The sequence below is a fragment of the Passer domesticus genome, chromosome 10 (genome assembly GCF_036417665.1).
Source record: "Passer domesticus isolate bPasDom1 chromosome 10, bPasDom1.hap1, whole genome shotgun sequence".
In the NCBI taxonomy this organism is placed as follows: domain Eukaryota; kingdom Metazoa; phylum Chordata; class Aves; order Passeriformes; family Passeridae; genus Passer; species Passer domesticus.
Genome location: NC_087483.1, coordinates 10,052,449 through 10,072,235, shown reverse-complemented (window position 1 = coordinate 10,072,235; position 19,787 = coordinate 10,052,449). Strand labels below are relative to the sequence as shown.

General features: G+C 35.4%; 1 protein-coding gene across 5 annotated transcripts in view; it reads left to right on the top strand.

Moving 5' to 3' along the window:
* The window catches only part of NCKAP1 (NCK associated protein 1), a 57,328-nt gene that overhangs the window by 25,307 nt on the left and 12,234 nt on the right, over positions 1-19,787 (top strand). For all 5 annotated transcript variants that reach the window (XM_064433728.1, XM_064433727.1, XM_064433726.1 and 2 more), the window contains 19 exons: positions 654-702; positions 1,190-1,346; positions 1,930-1,986; positions 2,508-2,604; positions 2,837-2,943; positions 4,006-4,138; positions 5,402-5,483; positions 5,870-5,928; positions 6,531-6,676; positions 7,173-7,305; positions 8,954-9,073; positions 9,316-9,455; positions 10,131-10,262; positions 12,574-12,792; positions 13,134-13,264; positions 13,662-13,759; positions 16,839-16,932; positions 17,543-17,625; positions 18,080-18,160. In XM_064433728.1, coding sequence (XP_064289798.1) covers positions 654-702; positions 1,190-1,346; positions 1,930-1,986; positions 2,508-2,604; positions 2,837-2,943; positions 4,006-4,138; positions 5,402-5,483; positions 5,870-5,928; positions 6,531-6,676; positions 7,173-7,305; positions 8,954-9,073; positions 9,316-9,455; positions 10,131-10,262; positions 12,574-12,792; positions 13,134-13,264; positions 13,662-13,759; positions 16,839-16,932; positions 17,543-17,625; positions 18,080-18,160 — 2,118 coding nt within the window. The remainder of the gene's footprint in view (positions 1-653; positions 703-1,189; positions 1,347-1,929; positions 1,987-2,507; positions 2,605-2,836; positions 2,944-4,005; positions 4,139-5,401; positions 5,484-5,869; positions 5,929-6,530; positions 6,677-7,172; positions 7,306-8,953; positions 9,074-9,315; positions 9,456-10,130; positions 10,263-12,573; positions 12,793-13,133; positions 13,265-13,661; positions 13,760-16,838; positions 16,933-17,542; positions 17,626-18,079; positions 18,161-19,787) is intronic.

Sequence of the window (19,787 nt, the reverse complement as noted above, 5' to 3'; positions counted from 1 at the left end):
CTTTTAATTTACATTCTGTGATAAAGTAAGATGTGCTGTAAAATAGTTGTCTGTTGGATTACCTATATGTGACTTCTAATCAGAGAAGTAAATATGCTGATTAGAACAGGTGGAAAGTTTTCTCTCATTAAAGTAAAGTTTCTGTTACATTAACTCATGCCTTCAGCTTCAGTAATTTGTTGACCAGAAGATGAGGGGGAGCAATGTCAACTACTGCAGTCATAGAGGGGAGGAATCCTGTGTACCCTCTCAGGTGTTTGTGAGCCAGGAGACTGGAAATCAGAACTGTTTCTTCCTTTAACATTTATGTTTTTCACTTGCTGCCTCAGCTGTGATATGAATGATTATCTTTCTTTTAAAAATGGAAGCTTTAATGGCTGTCAAGTTGTGATTAGTATCCATTAAAGGTTTTAATTCTTGAATATTGTTAAATACAATGTTTATTGAAAATAAATATTTGTCAAAATTTGTTCAAGGTGTTGGAGGGTATGGAATCTCACGTAATATTCTAACCCTCAGTTTCTGAAGTGCTGAAACTGAATCATTATTAGTGGCCAGTGGCCTTCTATGATCAGCATTTAAGGCTTTGTTTGTCCCTTTTTGCTAAGAAGTACTTACAACTAGTGTGCTACAAATTACTGTTTTTTTAACAGATGCCATGTGAATACCTATCTCTGGATGCAATGGAAAAATGGATCATTTGTGAGTAAAATATTCTGAAACAGCTCATGGTTGTATTAAAAAAGAAATTGGTTAACATTTAAAAGACTACTTACTTTCTGTACTGTACAATAGCTGTATTAATTACAGCTATTAATTAAATTAATAGCTTGATTAAATTTCATTTGTACTAACATGCAGTGAAGCTAGAATTCAGCATGTGCTGCTGGAATAGAATGTGTCATCAGTTTGTTCCAGACTTTGACTGGAAGTGAGGGCTTCAGTAATTCTGATGAAAGTAGTCAAGTAGTATCAGCATAAAGTAATTAATTTCACACAAATATTGCAAAAACACTTCTATTAGAAGTGAAGAGGGAGGTATTTTTTATATATTAGAAAATGTTAGCTATTAAAGAGTTTATTAATGTTCTATACAAACTATTTAAGGCAAAATACATAATCATCTCACTGTTCTCTTACTGTCTTTGTGCATCTCATTTGTGACATACATCAATGTGAACTTTTGAAGTTGGATTTATTTTGTGCCACGGAATCCTCAATAGTGATGCTACAGCATTGAATCTTTGGAAACTTGCACTTCAAAGCAGCTCTTGCTTGGCTCTGTTTCGAGACGAAGTGTTCCATATTCACAAAGCTGCAGAAGATTTGTTTGTAAACATAAGAGGGTAAGTTTTTCTTCTCCTTTCAGAATCTCTGCTAAAAACACCATATTTCTTGAAGGACTGTTTCAAACAGATTAGTTCTGTTTCATATAAGTTCTGCTTGGGTACCCAAACATTTTTGCTTGGTATCTTGACTGTTTCTTTAATGCATGAGTTTTAGGGGCCTGATTTCATAACCACCACACCTTTTTTTATCTCAGTTCTTTAAGCCTGGTGAATCACTCTCTAAAATAGCAAGTCTCTAAGATTAATGATCTCACCCACAAATCTTGATTTACTGAAGGGAAATGGTGTTACGAATGTGGGGTTTCCTTGAAAAATTGCATCTTGCTGCCACTGTTTCTGTAGTACATTATATGAAGACTCAGAAACCAAGTTGAGACCTCTAGCAGCAAACACCAGGACACTTCAGTAGAAAGTATTTTTGGTTTGGGGATCTAGTTTTGGCATTTAGCTCTGCTCAGGAGCTGGTGTGTGTTTTCTGCGGTATCCTGCTTGCTGTAACATTGTAGCTCAAGTCCCACTCAGCTCTTTCTAAAATGTGCTACTGATTCTGATACCCCATCTGATTGGTTTTTACTTGCAGCTACAACAAACGTATCAATGACATCAGAGAGTGCAAAGAAGCTGCTGTTTCACATGCGTAAGTGTCTTCAGAGGTTTTTCTGACAGATTTTAGGATTGGTTTTCTTAAAACAAAACTATAAAGATTGTACAAACAGAATTTGTCAAATGCAGAATTAGTCATGCATTTTCAAATGAATCATTTAGTGATTGTTCTTTTAAATCTGGATTTGCTTAACATCATTACCAATTTAACTTCCCAAGTTCTGGATTATTTTTCAAATTATCAGGATGGAAGCATTTAGTTCATGCATGTTTTGTCTGATTACAAAAGGTGAAAGCAGATGAAATGGAAATGTATTAATGTAGTCAAATGCACATCACAGATGGGGGGCAGAGAACTTGGGGTTTAAATTTATTGATGCCTCAAGAATATATAGTATTGATGATGAAGATGCCAATGTTTTGAACCACATTCTTCAAAATTCTGAACTTTTGAAGTTGGTATAATATAATCTGCCTATTCTTGGTCTTAAATGCTTTTGAAAATCAAGTGTTCTGTGTCTGGCATAGTGGGTGATGTATGTTCTTTTGATGCAGCGGTTCAATGCATAGAGAGAGACGCAAGTTTTTACGTTCTGCACTCAAAGAACTTGCCACTGTCCTGTCTGACCAGCCAGGCCTCTTGGGTCCCAAGGTAATGACAGCTTTTATGGTTTGCATTTGTGCAAAAACCACTGTGTTTCTCAATGGTAAATCCAATATTTATTTTCTATGAGGGGGAAAAACGCCTCACTTCACTGTGAGAAAAACTACTTAGTTTTTAAGTTCTTGGGTTTTAGAGACTATTTTCCTCTTGAAAAGGAAGGAAAAAACTGTTTTAGCTGTTGTATATATTGATAAGCTCGTGAAAAATTTTTGTTTTTCAGGCACTTTTTGTATTTATGGCATTGTCCTTTGCTCGTGATGAAATTATTTGGCTTCTTCGTCATGCAGATAATATGCCAAAGAAGAGCGCAGATGATTTCATAGATAAGTATGTGCATTTTTAATGCAGCTCCTTCAATACTAGAATTTCACAGACAAAATAAATTTGAAGGCAGTGGAGTCTCAGAAAAGGTTGGCTGTATGAAGCAGCTGGGAATGTTCAGAAAATTTTTACTTGGGAATATTAAGTGTCCCACCAAAACAGAAAACTAGAAATACTGTCCTAGAAATTGGAGCACATCAATGAAAATTCATTTATAAAATAAAAATACTGTATTTAAGTTTTGGTTTTTTACTTTGAATAGGCAAAAATAAAGCTTTTTAATATGTCTTACCTGATTTTGCATTGATCAAATCAAAGATGGAGGCAAGAAAACATTAAAAAACTTTATTTGTTGATTTGTAAATTGTCTCTTGTAGCAAAACTGTCTTTTAAATCAGCTAAGCTTTAATTATGTAATACAGCCTAAGTGTCACCATAAACAGATGGTAAAAGTGAGAAATATAATTACAAGATTTTACAAGTGTGGACAGGCAGGAGACTTCTCAAGATTATTGGGCACAAGGTTGAACTGAAAGACTGCAGGATTTTAAACAATTAACAATCACAAGGCCATTTATAGAGCTGGAGTGGGAAAATCTTGGATTCTCTCCACTAGATTTAGGTGCTAAAGAAAGATGGAGGTTCCAGAGCCTCTCTGAAACAACCTGTGCAACTATTTAAACATCCTCGTGGCTTGGGAAAAAACGCAGAAAAGCAGCTATTAAACTTTTATTTTTCAGGTTTAACTGCTTTTTGAGAAAAACATTTTTTTCAAATTGGGCTGTACAGAAGGGCTTCTTATTCAGAAAAAGAGCTGAATAGTTATACAAACCTTTGAGGATTACTGTGGTGATATCCTGCTTGCTTATGTCCTGTTGAGTGGATTTGACCTTGCAGAGAAAATTACCTTTGTAAGCTCCTTTTACAACATTAACAAATATTTTCCTACAGAAATTAACTATTGATAATTGTTTTAAAAGCATGGTATAGGAGGAAATTCCCATGATAGAAATTTGTTTTAATATTTCGAGTGACATTTCTAAGCTTTTCCTTGTTTTTTTTGTCTAGGCACATAGCTGAGCTGATATTCTACATGGAGGAGCTCAGGGCACACGTGCGGAAATACGGGCCAGTGATGCAGAGATATTATGTACAGTATCTCTCTGGCTTTGATGCTGTGGTCTTAAATGAGCTGGTGCAGGTACGGCAGCATCATGGTTCTGCCTTCTCAAATGCAAATTTCAACAAGGGCTTTTTGTCCAAAATTATGTCCTAAAATGCATCCCGGTTTGTGGATTTTGATGAGCTTCCTGGAGTAAAACAAATTAACTTACTGTTTAATTCTGGGATTTAGAGTTGTACTTGTGGTTTTTATATAGAATCACAGAATATCCAGGGTTGGAAGGGACCCACAAAGCTCATCAAAGTCCAACTCCTGGCCCTGCACAGGACACCCCAACAATCCCACCCTGTGCCTGAGAGCGTTGTCCCAATGCTCCTTGAGCTCTGGCAGCCTTGGGGCTGTGACCCAAGCCCTGGGGATCCTGCTCAGTGCCCAGCCACTCTCTGAGGGAGGAACCTTTCCCTAATATTTTCCTTTTCCTAATATCCAACCTAACCCTCCCCAGCTTCAGACCATTACAAGTGCTATGAATCTATATACTTCAGTATTCATATATGAATATTATGAAGTTAGTTTAGAGACTGTGAAACTGGTACTGTCACTGAAGGAGTGTAGAAATATTTTCTTATTTAGCCCAACCAAGAAAGGATAAACTTTCTGTAGTGCTTTGGTTTTATTCCCTGGTGGCCCCACTAGATGGAGCCCAAGCTGAAATGAGGGGAAAAATGGGCTTGAATTTTAGTTGTCATTAATTTATAACAGCATCAGATTAGATAAGTGATTGAGTGGTAATTTGGATTTTCTCAGCCTTTAGGTTTCAATGTCAGTTACTGCTGGAATTATGAGAAACTTCTGCATTGCATTACTTAACAGAAGTGTGGTCATATTAGTTGCTAAAACTAAAAAGATTTATGTTGCATTTTGTAGAATTTGAATAATTAGTAAAATTAATTTGAATTTTTAATTTAAAAAATTTGAGAGAGGGTTTTTTTGGAGGTAAATTGATGCTGATATGGGCTCTATTATATCCTGCCATAGCCAGGTTTTCTGTGCAGACAGGACAGAAAATATAGTATTGCCACATTTGCTAACAGATGTTCCCCTTTTGAGCTGATACTGGTTTGGAAGCAATCTTTTCTAGGTATTTTGTCATCAGCCAATGAATTAAAAAGTAAAAGCTATTAAATAGCACTCTTTGAAATATTCCATCTATTAAGTTACCTCTTGTGGGTTTTTGGACATTTCAGGGTATAGCTGATAAATGGGGCATGGATATTGACATTGTTTCATAAACCAAGTTTAAAGTAGTAATAATAATAATAGCAACAACATTTCTTTTAGAATCTTTCAGTGTGCCCAGAGGATGAATCAATCATCATGTCCTCTTTTGTAAACACAATGACTTCACTAAGTGTGAAACAAGGTAAGTTTAAATGATCTTGGAAACTTGGTAACAGACTGGCAGATTCCTCTGAAAAGTTTCATGTAATCAGTAGAAGGAGATTAACTGCATTTGTTCCCTTGTTTCTCTTTCATTTTTGTATCTGCTTCTTGTGGTGTGTCCCTTTTCCAAAGGATGCCATTGGATAGTAATCCTACCTTTTAATATAGAAAGCATATTGCACATACTTTCATCTAGATATTTTAATTCCTTTTAATGCAACTGTACTGGATCAAAATTCTTGAGTAAAAACATGAGGTTCATTACCTAAATAATTCTTTAGTACTTGGGGTATTTTAGAAGAGTGTATCTGAATTTGTTATTGTTTTCTAAGGGTTTTCTGTTCTATATTTTTCCCTGATGTGTAGTTGAAGATGGAGAGGTATTTGACTTCAGAGGAATGAGATTAGATTGGTTCAGATTGCAGGTAAGAATTGGTAAATATGCATGACAATTCACTAACTTAAAACCAAAACGTTCATAGATTACTACTGTTCTAGGTTAGTCTCACACTACAAGTGGGTGACAGGCTATCTAAAAACAACCTACTCTTAAAATCAAACAAATACTTCAACAGATAATTTGCTGTGTTTTGATATAACTTTGTCTGCTTTGGGTACTTCTTGCAAATCATCCCTTGGGGTGTTTATAACAGTTCAGAAATAGAACGTGTTGAGGCTGAGCTGTTTGGTGGGTGTGCAGAGTGTGATTCAACGTGCCTACTCTGGTAAGGGAGAGATTACAAATTTGTGTTTTGCCAATACATTTGTTCAGCAGTTTATCTGTGAGTTAGTACCATATCCAGTGGTTGTTTAGAGTCTTCACTGAGAGGCTGCTTTTCTTAAGCTCTAGTAGAGAAGAGCTTTTTTTAAGCTCTAGTGGAAAGAGAAGAATCCCTGCATGGTCTTTAAATTCACAGGTGTCCTGTGCCTAGCACAAACAGTATTTAACATTGGTATTGAGCAATAGCAATGGAATCTGCACAAAAGCAGCTGCAGATGTAACATAAAAATTGTGTTGTCTTTCCAGGCCTACACCAGCGTTTCCAAAGCTTCACTTGGTCTTGCAGACCATAGAGAACTAGGAAAAATGATGAACACAATCATTTTCCACACTAAAATGGTAGATTCTTTGGTGGAGATGTTGGTGGAAACTTCAGATCTTTCTATCTTTTGGTATGCTACTAAAGTGACTGTGCATGTTTTTTCTTATTTATTGTTTGGTTTGTCCTTGCAAGTGTAATTTTTAAATAGCACACTTTGTAGGAAGATATTCCAGTGGAAGAATCAATTGGAATTTCTGGTTTCTAGCAGAATTAGTTTGAAAAAGATATTTATGAACATCTATCAGACATGTTCTGACAGTCATATAATTGATCAGGAATCATTTGCAGATTTTTCCTTAATACTTTTTGGCAAAAAGGGCAAGTTTTTACAGTCCCTGTGTGGCAAACATCAAAATAAAAATATGTTTAATAATAATAATGTAAAATAGATGTGCATATAAAATGCATAAGAACTGAATGCAGAAAACAAACAAAAATGGTGAAAGCATGGGGCAGTTTTTGATACACAAAATGTTTATGGTTTGTGTGAAGTAAGTATTACTTGCAGCAAAAAATATACATATTGCATTTAAATGTCTGATTAATAACTGATCAATTCTGTTCAGTTTTTATAGTCGTGCTTTTGAGAAGATGTTTCAGCAGTGTTTGGAGCTTCCCTCTCAATCAAGATACTCAATTGCATTCCCACTGCTTTGCACTCACTTTATGAGCTGTACCCATGAACTATGCCCTGAAGAGGTAACTTTTAAATTTAGGTTATTTTCATCTCTTATTCAACAAAGAGTGAGCTAGAGGTGAACACTGCAAGAAGGTGTTTGTTATGGCAGTTTAACATTTGAGGGAGGAGAGTGCTAAAAATATAAAAATGGAGGTAAAACAAGTAGATACCTTGTTAGATGACTCTTCATGCATAAATCTGTAAATCCTTTGCTGAAGTGACAAAGAATTTTGATCTTTGCTTTAAAGAGGGATTAGCTAGGGTACAAAAATTAGATGACTTTTGAGGCTTAGATGCTAATAAATCCCATATGCCTGTTCAAATTTAGAAGCAACAGTTTTCCTGTTAAATGATTTATAAACTCATGGTTGGGAGAGGGAAATAGGAAGTTGGGGGTTCCGTATGGCTTGTTACAGTTTTCTTCAGTAAGAAAAAGTGATACACAGTATAATGCAAGCATTTGCTTTGGTCAGAACTGGGTAATGACAGTCTTGTTGGCTAGAGTTAGAATTTATAAAATACTGTGGTGCTTGAAGAAATGGACTCTTTGTTAAAGGAAGCAGTTAGAATCTGAGGAAATTCTTTCTGTTTTTGTTGTAAGGGCATAAATCCTTTAGTACATTTCCTGTATGTTCATTGACTTTGGAATTAGTCTGGGAGTTAACTTGGCCATCTTTATCTAGTGCTTATAAAAATATTGTTTTCATTCATAACACTGCTCATCTGAAACAATTAGTTGAATAAGATTTATTGTAATATACACAATATGGGGTTTTTTATTTAAAAATAAAATTATTTTCTGCTAAACTTCATTACAATATACATCTATATAGGTGTTTTCCTTGTATGCTTTGCTTTAATAGCAGGCAATGCTATTTATATTAGAAAAGCATAAAAAAGTTTCCAGGAAAGCTGAACCCTTCAGGACAAGGGACATCTTTGAGAACAATTATAGTAACAGTAAGAAATCAGTAGCCAAAGTCCACTGGACATTAGTTACTGTGCATTCAGCTGCAGCAAGCACATTTTGTCACAGCCAGCAGAACTTGAAATTCAATATCTGAATTGTATGCCTTGGTAGCCATTATCATTTTGGAAAAATAATCTTTGCTGTGCTGTTTACAGTGTGTCTTAGTGTGACTGATAAAAAGTAAACGTCAGTGGTGAAAGGAGGATTTCAGCAAGACAGAGACTCTGCTTGTGCAGATCCAGTGAGAAAGGAGCAGAATCCAGAAATTAATGCAGCAGGGATTTGTTATTGACTCTCTCAGTGATCTGAAGGACACTGCTTTCTCTATAGCTTGAGTTGCATGCTCTTTTCCCTCTAGACTTAGTATTGGCACATATTAATGAAGAGGACATTCACAGAGACCTTGGAATATTGGACACATTAAAGCAGATTTGGTCCAAAATTAAATGTGAAAACCTAATTCTTCAAACTTTCTTTTTGCCTCTTTTTACAAAAAATATTTTTGGTGGTAACTTTGAAAATTTCATTGTTCAACTTGCTTCCAAAAAGAAAAAAACAGCCAGGAGTCAAGATTATTGAGGACTAATTAATTTATTATTTCCCATATCCTACTTAAATGATTAGTGAACTGTTCTCTGCAGTGCTGTAGGACTGATGGGAAACTGAAAATCCTGCTTCCTTTTCTCCCTTTTTAACAGCGACATCATATCGGGGATCGTAGTCTTTCCTTGTGTAACATGTTCTTGGATGAAATGGCCAAGCAGGCTCGAAACCTTATCACAGACATTTGCACAGAACAATGTACACTGAGTGATCAGGTGAGTATGGTTGTGTCTGTTTTAATTCTCCTTTGAGATTTTCTCCATTCAGTTTGCTGGATATTTTCTGTGTACCTTTTTCTCTGTGTTTTTGGGTGAACTTTCTGGTTAAAACATTGAAGGTGATTTGAGCAAGAATCTTTAATACTAGAATTGTGTCAATGGAATGTGTTATTTGTGTGATGAAATGTGCTAAAAAAATGGATTTTAATTTGGAGGGACTGTTTCTTTTTGTTTACTAGTTGTTGCCAAAACATTGTGCCAAAACCATCAGTCAAGCAGTGAACAAGAAGTCAAAAAAACAGACTGGAAAGAAAGGAGAACCTGAAAGGGAGAAACCAGGAGTAGAAAGCATGAGGAAAAACAGATTGGTTGTGACAAAGTAAGCTGCTTCTTCTGTTCTTTTCACCTTGAATCCCAAGCCAAAATGTGTTTCACACATTTCAATATGTTTTACATATTGAATGCTTCTTGCTTAATTTGTCTGCATAAATTTAATTTACTGTAAGTTTGACAGCTTTGTGATGCTTCTGTGGCTTGTATAGAGACTGAATTTTGTTGCATAAGTAATAGGAATGTTTGTCACTTGAATTAATCCTCTTGGCTGTTTCCTTTCCTGAGCAGAAAGAATCCCTGTGCTGTAGCTAGGCTTCCTGAATAGTCATATTAACTGTGGACATGTGAGTCCAAGGAGTGGGTGGCATCTTTGATTCTACCTTACTTTAGCACTCTTAATTACAGGCTGGACAGCAAGTTCTTGTTGTCTTCTAGATCACTTAATCTATTCTTTTTTTTGGGGAGGGGGAAAAATATACCTATATATAGATGGAAAAATCCCATCACTGTATGCAATGCAGGTCAGTATGCAGTTGTAGGATGTCTTCTTGGCCAAAATATTAGTTTTTCAATAGGCTAGGAAAGTGTCTCAAAACAGAACATGATAATGAAGAGTGAGATCTGTACTTGCTTTTGAAGCATTATTCAGTATGTGCCTTCCATGATAATATACACTTCTGTTACATTAAATATTTTTCTTAATTTCTTGTCTGTTTCAAAGCCTGGACAAACTGCATACTGCACTTTCTGAGCTCTGCTTCTCAATCAATTACGTACCAAACATGGTGGTTTGGGAACACACGTTTACTCCAAGAGAATATTTGACATCTCACCTGGAAATCCGCTTTACCAAGTAAGAAATATTGTAGAGTTAGAGGCATTGATACACAGGATAAAGCCTTTGCTAGTTTATGTTTTAAGTACTGTGTACTTACTACATTAAACTAGGTTTTAAAGGTGGAACCGTGAGTAGAATCCCAACTGAATGATTATTAAGTTTCATGTGCAGAGATACACAATAGTCAATTCCTGTTTTAAAATAAAATATGTTGAAATCCGTATAACCTGTTTAAGTGTCAGATCTTGCATTCCCAATCCTGTGTACTTTGTAGGAGCTGGTGATGGCTGTTTTTAGGCATGTATGAAGACATGTATTCCCACTTTTTTTTGCACAGTGCTGGAGTGTTTTCAAGTATTTGAGTCCAGTGCCTTGCTGAAAGAAAGTCTGAAAATCAGAAGTCAAGATCTGACAAAGCCAACTGAGAATATGTGCAGTTACTTTTTTTTTAATAATCTTTGGTATTCCTGTCTGTTGTTACCTTGATCTTCTCATAATTTTTTACAGAAATAGGCAAATGGCAACTTCTGGAGAGGACTTCATGTTAAACCAGCCAGCTGTCCTACTTTTTATACCAAAGATTACTGGTTATATATTTCAAGCAGAATATAAGGCTTAATCAGTTTAATCATTAAGACATAATATTAGGTCACCGGAGCATTCCATCAGTAAGATAAGGTGGCATAAAAATGAAGATAATTCATGATATTTTAAGAAGTCAGCTCTTCAAGTTTATGAACTTAGACCAGTGTTGGTAACTTGTGCTTATTATTTTGAGGTCAGCTTGTGGCTGGGGCTGAAGCAACAGGCACATTACTTTCAGAGACTACTTTCCATTTATTTTTTGTTTCATGAAAGAAATAAGACTTGCTAGCAGAGCAGAACAGATATGCATTTTATAATTAATTTTCAGACCTTCAAGTGGCATTTCTTTCAAAGACTTGCAGTGTTCCTTAAAATACAGTGTTAGTGTCTCACTGTTAGGGTTTGTCCTAAGCTCCTCTGTGTTGTGTGTAATTGGACTGGAGCTTGTTATTATGACACTTAATCTTGTTATTGTATCAATTTTGAATTTGTTTTCAAATAAGAGACTTCCTCAGAAGCAAACTATTGAAAATACATATTTACATATGTCCAAGCAACAACAAAAAAGTTACTCTAAATAATGTGATGTTCTCCTCCAGAGTAACTCATCCTGTTTATCTGTGACGAAGGTTGTGATCTACCAATTTATTTTTTTAATTGCTGTTCTGTCTTTGAAAACTACATATTACTTAAAAGCTTAGCACTTAAAAGTCTGAGACCATTATAAACTTAAAATAAACACTACAACAACTATTTGTTTACTAAGACTGCTTTTAAGGACCCCCTGACACAGTTTGTTTGAGGACCTGGTTCCAGTGACATACTGGGTGAGGTCCATGTGCATGTATGTTAAAATGCAATATACAGTCCTTTGTTCAGTTCTGCTCTACCTTGAAAGCTAGCCTATGGACATCTGTTATTACAAGCCTGGTTTTGTTCATAGTGAGAATTTGAGCAAATTAAAGCATGTCCTGCCATTTCTTGGTTCCTTGATTAAAGATAGAAATCACTGTGTTAGCTGAAGGGAGATGTATTTTTCATAATAGGATTTCTGTTTATTTACTTTACATGTATATTTGATGAATTTTTCAATTCACACTATACTATAGCTATGTGGTTTTTTAAAAAGATATTTCAAACTAACAGCAGCTTTGGTTAAATAATTTTTTGTGTTAATATGCATTGAACACTTCATGATTGCTCTTGGATTTCCCAGAAGTTCTGCATTTTAAAATCACTTCAACAAAATTAATTTATTTGCTGAAGTAGTTGTTACATAAGTCTTGCACAGTGTGGGTTGCTCATACATATATGCGGGAGAAAAAACTATTTAAAAAGACTTGGTGAGTATTCTTAGTCTCAGGAAATTTTTACTGGAACCACAGATACAGTTGTCTTTGGAATCCAAAGCAGTTTTTGAAAGTGCTGGTGTAGCATGTGCATTGGTCAGAGTTTTATACTTGTGGATTTGAGAAGTATTCAAGTAAAGTGAATATTTTCCATGCTTGAAAGTGTTTCAGACCAGGTTGTATGGAGCTGTTGAGCAATCTGGTCTAGTTGAAGGTGTCCCTGTCCATTGCAGGAGAGGTCAAACTAGCTGGTCTTTAAGGTCCCTTCCAACCCAGGCCATTCTATGATTCTGTGAAAATCTGTGGATATAAAACTATATTTATAGCTGCATCTCTGTTGAATTTTACTAAGAAATGAATTTATTTGTTTCCTACCCTCTTGTTTCCAAAAGGTCAATTGTTGGAATGACTATGTATAATCAAGCAACACAAGAGATTGCAAAGCCTTCAGAGCTGTTGACCAGTGTAAGAGCCTATATGACAGTCCTGCAGTCAATAGAGAATTATGTACAGATCGACATTACACGAGTGTTTAACAACGTTCTGCTTCAGCAAACCCAGCATTTAGACAGTCATGGTGAGCCAACCATCACCAGTCTGTACACAAATTGGTAAGTATTTTATGTTGTTACAAATTTTTTAGAGATTTTTTATTGCTGTTGTTTAATGAAAAATCTGGAATTGGAGAAGTGGAGTTATTTTAAATATTTCTAACATCATATGTTTACTTGTGTCTGTACCTCTTAAAAGCAGCTTGAAATTTGCCTGTTGGCAAACTTATACTTTTTATAAGGACGAGACATAGAGTAAAATGCAGGCATCAGTTAAACTATGAAAATAAGGCTTCAGTGTATGGGCTTTGCTGTCCCTTGTCACACAGCTGTACTTCACCTGCATAGAGTATCCGTGAAGATGTGCCTTTTCATCTAAAACATTTCCCCTTTCTGATAAGGTATTTGGAGACTTTGCTACGACAAGTCAGCAATGGTCACATAGCCTATTTCCCAGCTATGAAGGCATTTGTGAATCTGCCTACAGAAAATGAATTGACATTTAATGCTGAGGAGTACTCTGATATATCAGGTAAACTTTGATGCTTCTACTCAATATTTGTGAAGGACAGTAATTGTATTGCTTGAGTAGTTGGAATAATGGCAACTCTTAGAGCAGCTGTTACTGAAATAACAGCTAACTCTTAGAGTTAATAATTTTTAGCCTTCAGGAGTATTTTTAGTACTTTCTATTCATGCTGCCTCTTGACTTACTTTTTCTATTTTTGGTCAAAGGACTGCATTTAAGCTAAAGAGATGGGTATATTATGTGTTGGTGACTACTGCTTCAGTTTACTACCATACAAATTCTTGTCTTTATACTCTGGGGTAGAATATTTTTGCACTTAAAACACCATGCTAAATACATAATGTGCTGCAAATAAATGAAGATGGAATATTGGAAGTATAAGAGTATTTTTATTTCTCAGAAATGAGAGCCCTTTCTGAACTTCTGGGACCATATGGCATGAAGTTCCTGAGTGAAAGTCTGATGTGGCACATCTCTTCACAGGTTGCTGAGCTTAAGGTAACCTTGGAAATTGGTGGGTGGGAAGGCAGTAGTTTTTTGGTTAAGCTTCCTTTAGGATATTTAATACCTGTGTTTCTGTATGCCATCTTTTTAAAATGATTGCATCAAACAAACCAATAAAGCTGTGAGTTTTACTCTTTTGTAGTAAGTTTGCACAGGTAGTATGTGTGTATCCCACACTCTTCATCAGCTGAATATGCAGGACTTTGTGCAGGGTGTTCATTTCTGTGTTAGATACTCTAAGTTAGAAGTCAGCTCTCTTTTATCATCAGTGGGAAGAGAAATGTTTTTGAAGATCTCCAGGTATTTGTGAAGCCTTTACCCAAGACTGTTGACTCTCCAAACATTGCAGGAAAATCTCAAATCTGTTTTAGTAATCTATAAGGGCTTATTTCTGAATGATGTCTGTATGCATCTATTATTTAGTTTACATGGATGAAAGACTTGTTCTTCTAGTGTAATTTCCAGATTTAATTCCAAGATGTTATTACATCTCATAATTTTCAGTTTATTTAATTACTGATTAAACTAAGGATTTTTTTGTAACTATTCACGCATGCTGTATTTCTGAAAAAGTACATGAATACCTAGGAGTGCAAAGGGACTTCCTTTCTGTCTTCAGTAACAATTATTAGCATACCAGACCTTCAGAAGTGTGTAGTTTTGATATATCCTGTGTTGCACTTTCAAGGATCTCGTTTTCTTTGTAAACACCTTAGTTGCAGTGCTGCTGAAAGGCTGAGATGTATGATAAAAAGGTGTGAAGCCTTTTATTCACTGTCACAGTTAAGGAAGAGGGACTGCTGATGCTTTCCAAGCTGGCTAAGAGCATGCAGCACCCCTGACCTGAGTGCCCAGCCTGCCAGGGTAATTCATTTCTTATGTCCATTCCTTATTCCAATTTTTGAGTTAGAGCATGAGGCTTTCCAGGTGAGAATGGTGGGGTTTAACTCCTCACTGTGCACAAAGTGACATCTGTCACTTTTCAAATGAAGCACAAAGGCCTTTGGCAAGTGTTTGTTGCTGTACTATTTTTTCACTTACTGAGGAGTCATCATATTTCCTCAAAATCAGCACAATTTGTGTCGTAGGTGTGTGTATTTTTTTAAAAAGCAGCTTTGAATTGTGTCTGAAATCTGTTGTTTTCTGATACTGCTGAGGGTAAGCAGAGCACAATGCAGATCCATGTGTGCATGACCACATTTTTGGAGGAAAAAACAAAGTAATAAAATGTTCATCTCTTTGGCTGAGATAGTTGACTTAGCAAGAGAGCCCTGAGGTGCATCTGTGTTTGGGGGAAGAAAGCAACAAGAGGAGAAAATGGGAATTTATTATAAGTAGCATTAACAATCTACAAAGCTACAAAAGTATGAAAAATATGTAAAAAGCTTAGGCATCAGAAGGGAAGGGACCTCTACAAAATGCAGCAAACTAGACAAGAATCTTATAGCTTATTTCTTTCCTTGCTTTTCAGTGAAAAAAAGTAGGGAGAGTGGGTGGGTTATGGATAGACTCGAGCTTGTGAGAATAGCATGATCATGATACAGTGCAGTAGTTGGATAGATATGCTTTGCACAGGCTGCTTACTACAAAGTGGGAGTAAACACAGACCACCTTTTATTTCATAGCAGCATTATAGATTGTGTTGTTTTTATTCTCCTCCTGTGATCACAGGAATATTTACTCTAAAATTTAATCTACCTGCTTGCCAGGTGCTATGTTTTGCTGTGTTTGCAGTGTGGGTTGAAGTAAAATAAAACTATTAAAGCAGCTAGCAAAGCTATCAAAGGTTAGATCTTTGTGGATCCTTAGCAGTAGGTTCCTGCAGGTATGCCTCTTAGATTTCATGAAATATTTAATTGTGTTCCAAACTTAGTGGCCTACATGTTTGATGAATATTAATTTTTCCTGCTACCTCCTCTGGAAATTAAGATGGATTGGAATGCACCTACTTGAAAAATAAAACTATTAATAATCACTTTGGAAGACCACCCCCAATTCAGAATTTGTTTCTTCCTTTATCCTTCAGGGTTTTTTTTTGTTGTCTTCATTTAGTATACAAAACATTAATTGAAGTCTTCTTTAAACAGAAGGAAAACCATTTCAGTGTTTAGCAGAACACAAGAAATCTGTATTTTCTTAGCTGTTGATTGTCCTCTATATAACTAGATAATCACTTTTCCCTTTCTGAAGTAGGGTACTTAGCAATGAGACTGCAAAAATATTGTTTTAAGAATAAACTATATTTTTTGCTTGAAGAGAGTTTAAAAATGCAGCTTGGCACAGCCTAAGTTCCTCAGCTAGCAGGAAATTTGGATCTGACATTTTAGAGATGTGATTATGCAATCTCTAATTTAAATTTTAATCTGATAAATATTTGGAGAATGATTTCAGGGAAGTTATTACATGTACTCTAATCTTACAAGTTACATATATGAGAGCTGTTAAAAATTAGAAACAGACACATTTTCTTTTCTTTTGGCCAAACTGAAATGAAAACTACTGCACTTGAGTTTAACTGTTTCAGGCTAAGGTGTTGGGACTTGGACATATGTCTTTGCTTTTTCATATTACAGTGGAAGAAAATTTCAAGTAAACTGCACCAAAGTTTAACAGTCTTATTTTCACTCTTGATTCCATTTTTCAGTTTTACCAACATTAAATTTCAGCATAATTAGTGAAAGCAGCAATCCCAAAGAATTGATTACTTTGTGAATTTATATTTTTTTGTAATATGTATACTTTTCTTCTAAAAAGCTGAGCAGCATAAGGTCCTATTGTCTCATTTTTACAGAGTTAAATTCCCTTGCTTTTAAGTTGAGGTATACATTGCTCAATACAAAAATAATGTTCTTAGGGGTATCTAATCCTCTGATTTTTGCTTTGGGGCTTGCTTTTGTGTATAGTAATGAATGATCATAATATTGATATTGGAGTCCTATTAAGAGCACAGTGGATACATTTGTATTCCCTGGGGTTAGTTACTTTTCTGCCAAGTTGAAATGTCCTAAATCAGGCATTTTTCCAGTTAACGTGCTGAAATCTATAGCTGACATGAATCTTTGCTTCTTTATAGAAACTTGTGGTGGAGAACGTTGAAGTTCTAACACAAATGAGGACCAGCTTTGACAAGCCAGACCAGATGGCAGCACTCTTTAAAAGATTATCATGTGAGTATCTAACAAGATCCTACTAAAGATACAGTTATTTTCTATATTTGTCTTTGTAAAGAAGATGGGAAAATTAATTTCTCTGAATTGAATATCCATAAGCAGCAAAATGTACGTGAGCTCATATAAACTGATGGATCATTTCAAACATTTCCAGTCTTCTCATGTACAAAGTGAGATTTCAATGTTATTTAGTGCCCAGGCACTATATTACTGATGAGTTTTGAGCATCATTTCAGGGATGACAATACCTAGCAGCAGTAATGTGGAAGCCTAGTACATAGCTTTAGAATGTGAAACAAAAAATAATTCCAATAAAGAGACGTTTTTGTTCTCAAGAAAGCCCAGAACCAGTGCTAGCATCCAAGACTGCCAGCTGTGTATACTAGGTTTCATTCCAGGAAGTGGTAAATGTGATAGTCTTCTACTGAAAATCCCATTGTGGATTCAGCTATAAAAACCTGCTTTAGCACTGGTTATTTTGGCTCTTTTAAAGAATGGCTTTGTCTCAGTACCTTGTTGTTTTTAATATTTTGTTAAATGTTTTGTTTCTCCTGTTGAAGAATTGAGCTTGTAAACTTCATCACTTTGTCCATTGTTCTCTTTTCAGCTGTTGACAGTGTTTTGAAGAGAATGACAATTATTGGTGTTATCCTGTCTTTTCGGTCATTGGCACAGGAAGCACTCAGAGATGTAAGAAAGAGCTGAATATTTTCTGAATTATTTTCATTGTATTTTACTTAATGGAATGTTAGGATATTTGAAGCTTAACTGTTCAGGAATGCTGCCTCTTAAAAGGTTGATGACGTGGGTAAAATGGCAATACTCAGTTGTAACTAAACTTCAAATTGCAGCTTGGGGTGAGGCAATCTCTTCTTTCAGTACTGTTTAGAGAACTGTTACATTAAAACATGAAATTTAGTTTAGATCATGTTTTCTGTGTTTACTCATTTTAAAGGCTTTTATTTCTCTTCTTTATTGCCAACATTTATTAGGCTTTAATATGTTAAATCTATAAACAAATACAAATGTGTAAAATAAAAACCCACTAAAAAGAAAATAAGCTCAGTAAAATAATGGTAGTGTCTAACAGATAATTAACATGGGAAGCAATTTTTCTCATTTTGTACATATTTGTATCTCTTAGGTCTTATCCTACCACATTCCTTTCCTTGTAAGTTCCATTGAGGACTTCAAAGATCACATTCCAAGAGAGACTGACATGAAGGTAATGTTTGGCTGAAAGGGTGGTAGAGTAGTTTTGGTGTTTACATACTGAAAATATGTAAGCAACAAGACCTTCATGTTTAGTGTTGAACATCCAGACACAAGGAACACCCTTTTTCTATTTTTTTCTTTTTTCTTTCGCCTAAGAGCTTAGTTAATGTGGATCTGCAGCCTCTTAATGTTCTGGGGAAAAAATCACAGCCAACTGATAGAATAAGCACAAACCTCCATCTGCCTGTGATCACATTTGAGAACTTTGATAGACTTAATAACAAGATTTATCAAGTGTTAAAACATGACAAGGGGAAGAATGCTGAGCTGCTTCACACTGTGAGCAGTACAACTGGTAAAACAAAATATTTCAAGAACTCTGTATGTGTGGTTGGAGCTCTGTACATGTAATAGTGACAAGTCTGATTTTTACCTGAAGTTGAAATTTTTTGTGACCCCACTGTATGAAATGCTTGAGGAAAAAAAAAAAGTTAGCTGCTTAAATAAGGTACCTTTCTTCTGAGTGAGAGTATGTTTCCATCCAAAAACCCTTGTTGGCACATGACATGGCTTCTGGACATGTATGCACAGTAGCTGAAGTCTAGATTTTTAATTTCTTATTGCAGCTTGGAGTCTGAAGGATTTCAGCTGCTTAATGGTATTGCAGCAGTTTGATTTGCAGAGCATGTGCACTGGGATATACAATCTACATCTCTTTACTTTTCCACAAACATTTTAGAAATCTGCTCTCAAGCAAAGTATGGTTTTTAAGGGCCAGAATATGTTGTTATCCCTGAACTTGAAATTCACATTTTGCTGTTAACTCTTGAGGAAAGTAACTAAGTTCTCTGTGTATGAAAATTCATTAAATAACATTAACATCCTCCTCCTTTTAAAAGTTCAGAGTTCATCACTGTGAACTTCATTATTTCAGAAGACACAGTTGAGCAGTTATGTTCTGACTCATTTTCAGTTAAAATCACTGAAATTTTACATGTATGCTAGTTCATTCCAAAATATAATTACTTGCTCTTTGAAACTTGTAATGCTGATAAACCAACCATGAATGTCTGTCCCAGAAAACACTGAAATTCATACCACAACAGAGGAATTCTGTGGAAATGCTATGGAAAATTAACTTCACATGTACAAGCTCATGATAAAAATTGTATCGAAGTGTTGCAAGTTGCCTTTGCACTTCTCAAGAAAAGCCCTTCTGAAATTCCCATTGAAATGTAGTTGTGGAGAAAATCATTGATCACCAGGGCATCATGTTCAATACATGATTGAACTCGAGGAATCAGCATGCAGAAGAGATGAGATGGGAAGTTCACTGCTTACTTTGCTTGATCTTTTCAGAAAATATCTTATACTCTCTAGTATTAAAGAAGTGCTGAAAAGTAAGGTGGGACAAAGGTTACAACAGTAATCATTCAAGACAGTATTTTACCATTAATGTTTTTAAGTTGATGATAACAGATTATTTGAAACAGTTTAGTGGATCTCCAAAGACATCACTGAATTCCTTAGTACCAGCAGATACAAGAAAGTGTAGTGATTGCTGCTTCTTTTCTGGAAATTAGCAGAGTAATTTACAGTCACTGGAATCATTTAATGGAAAAAAAAATACTATCTAC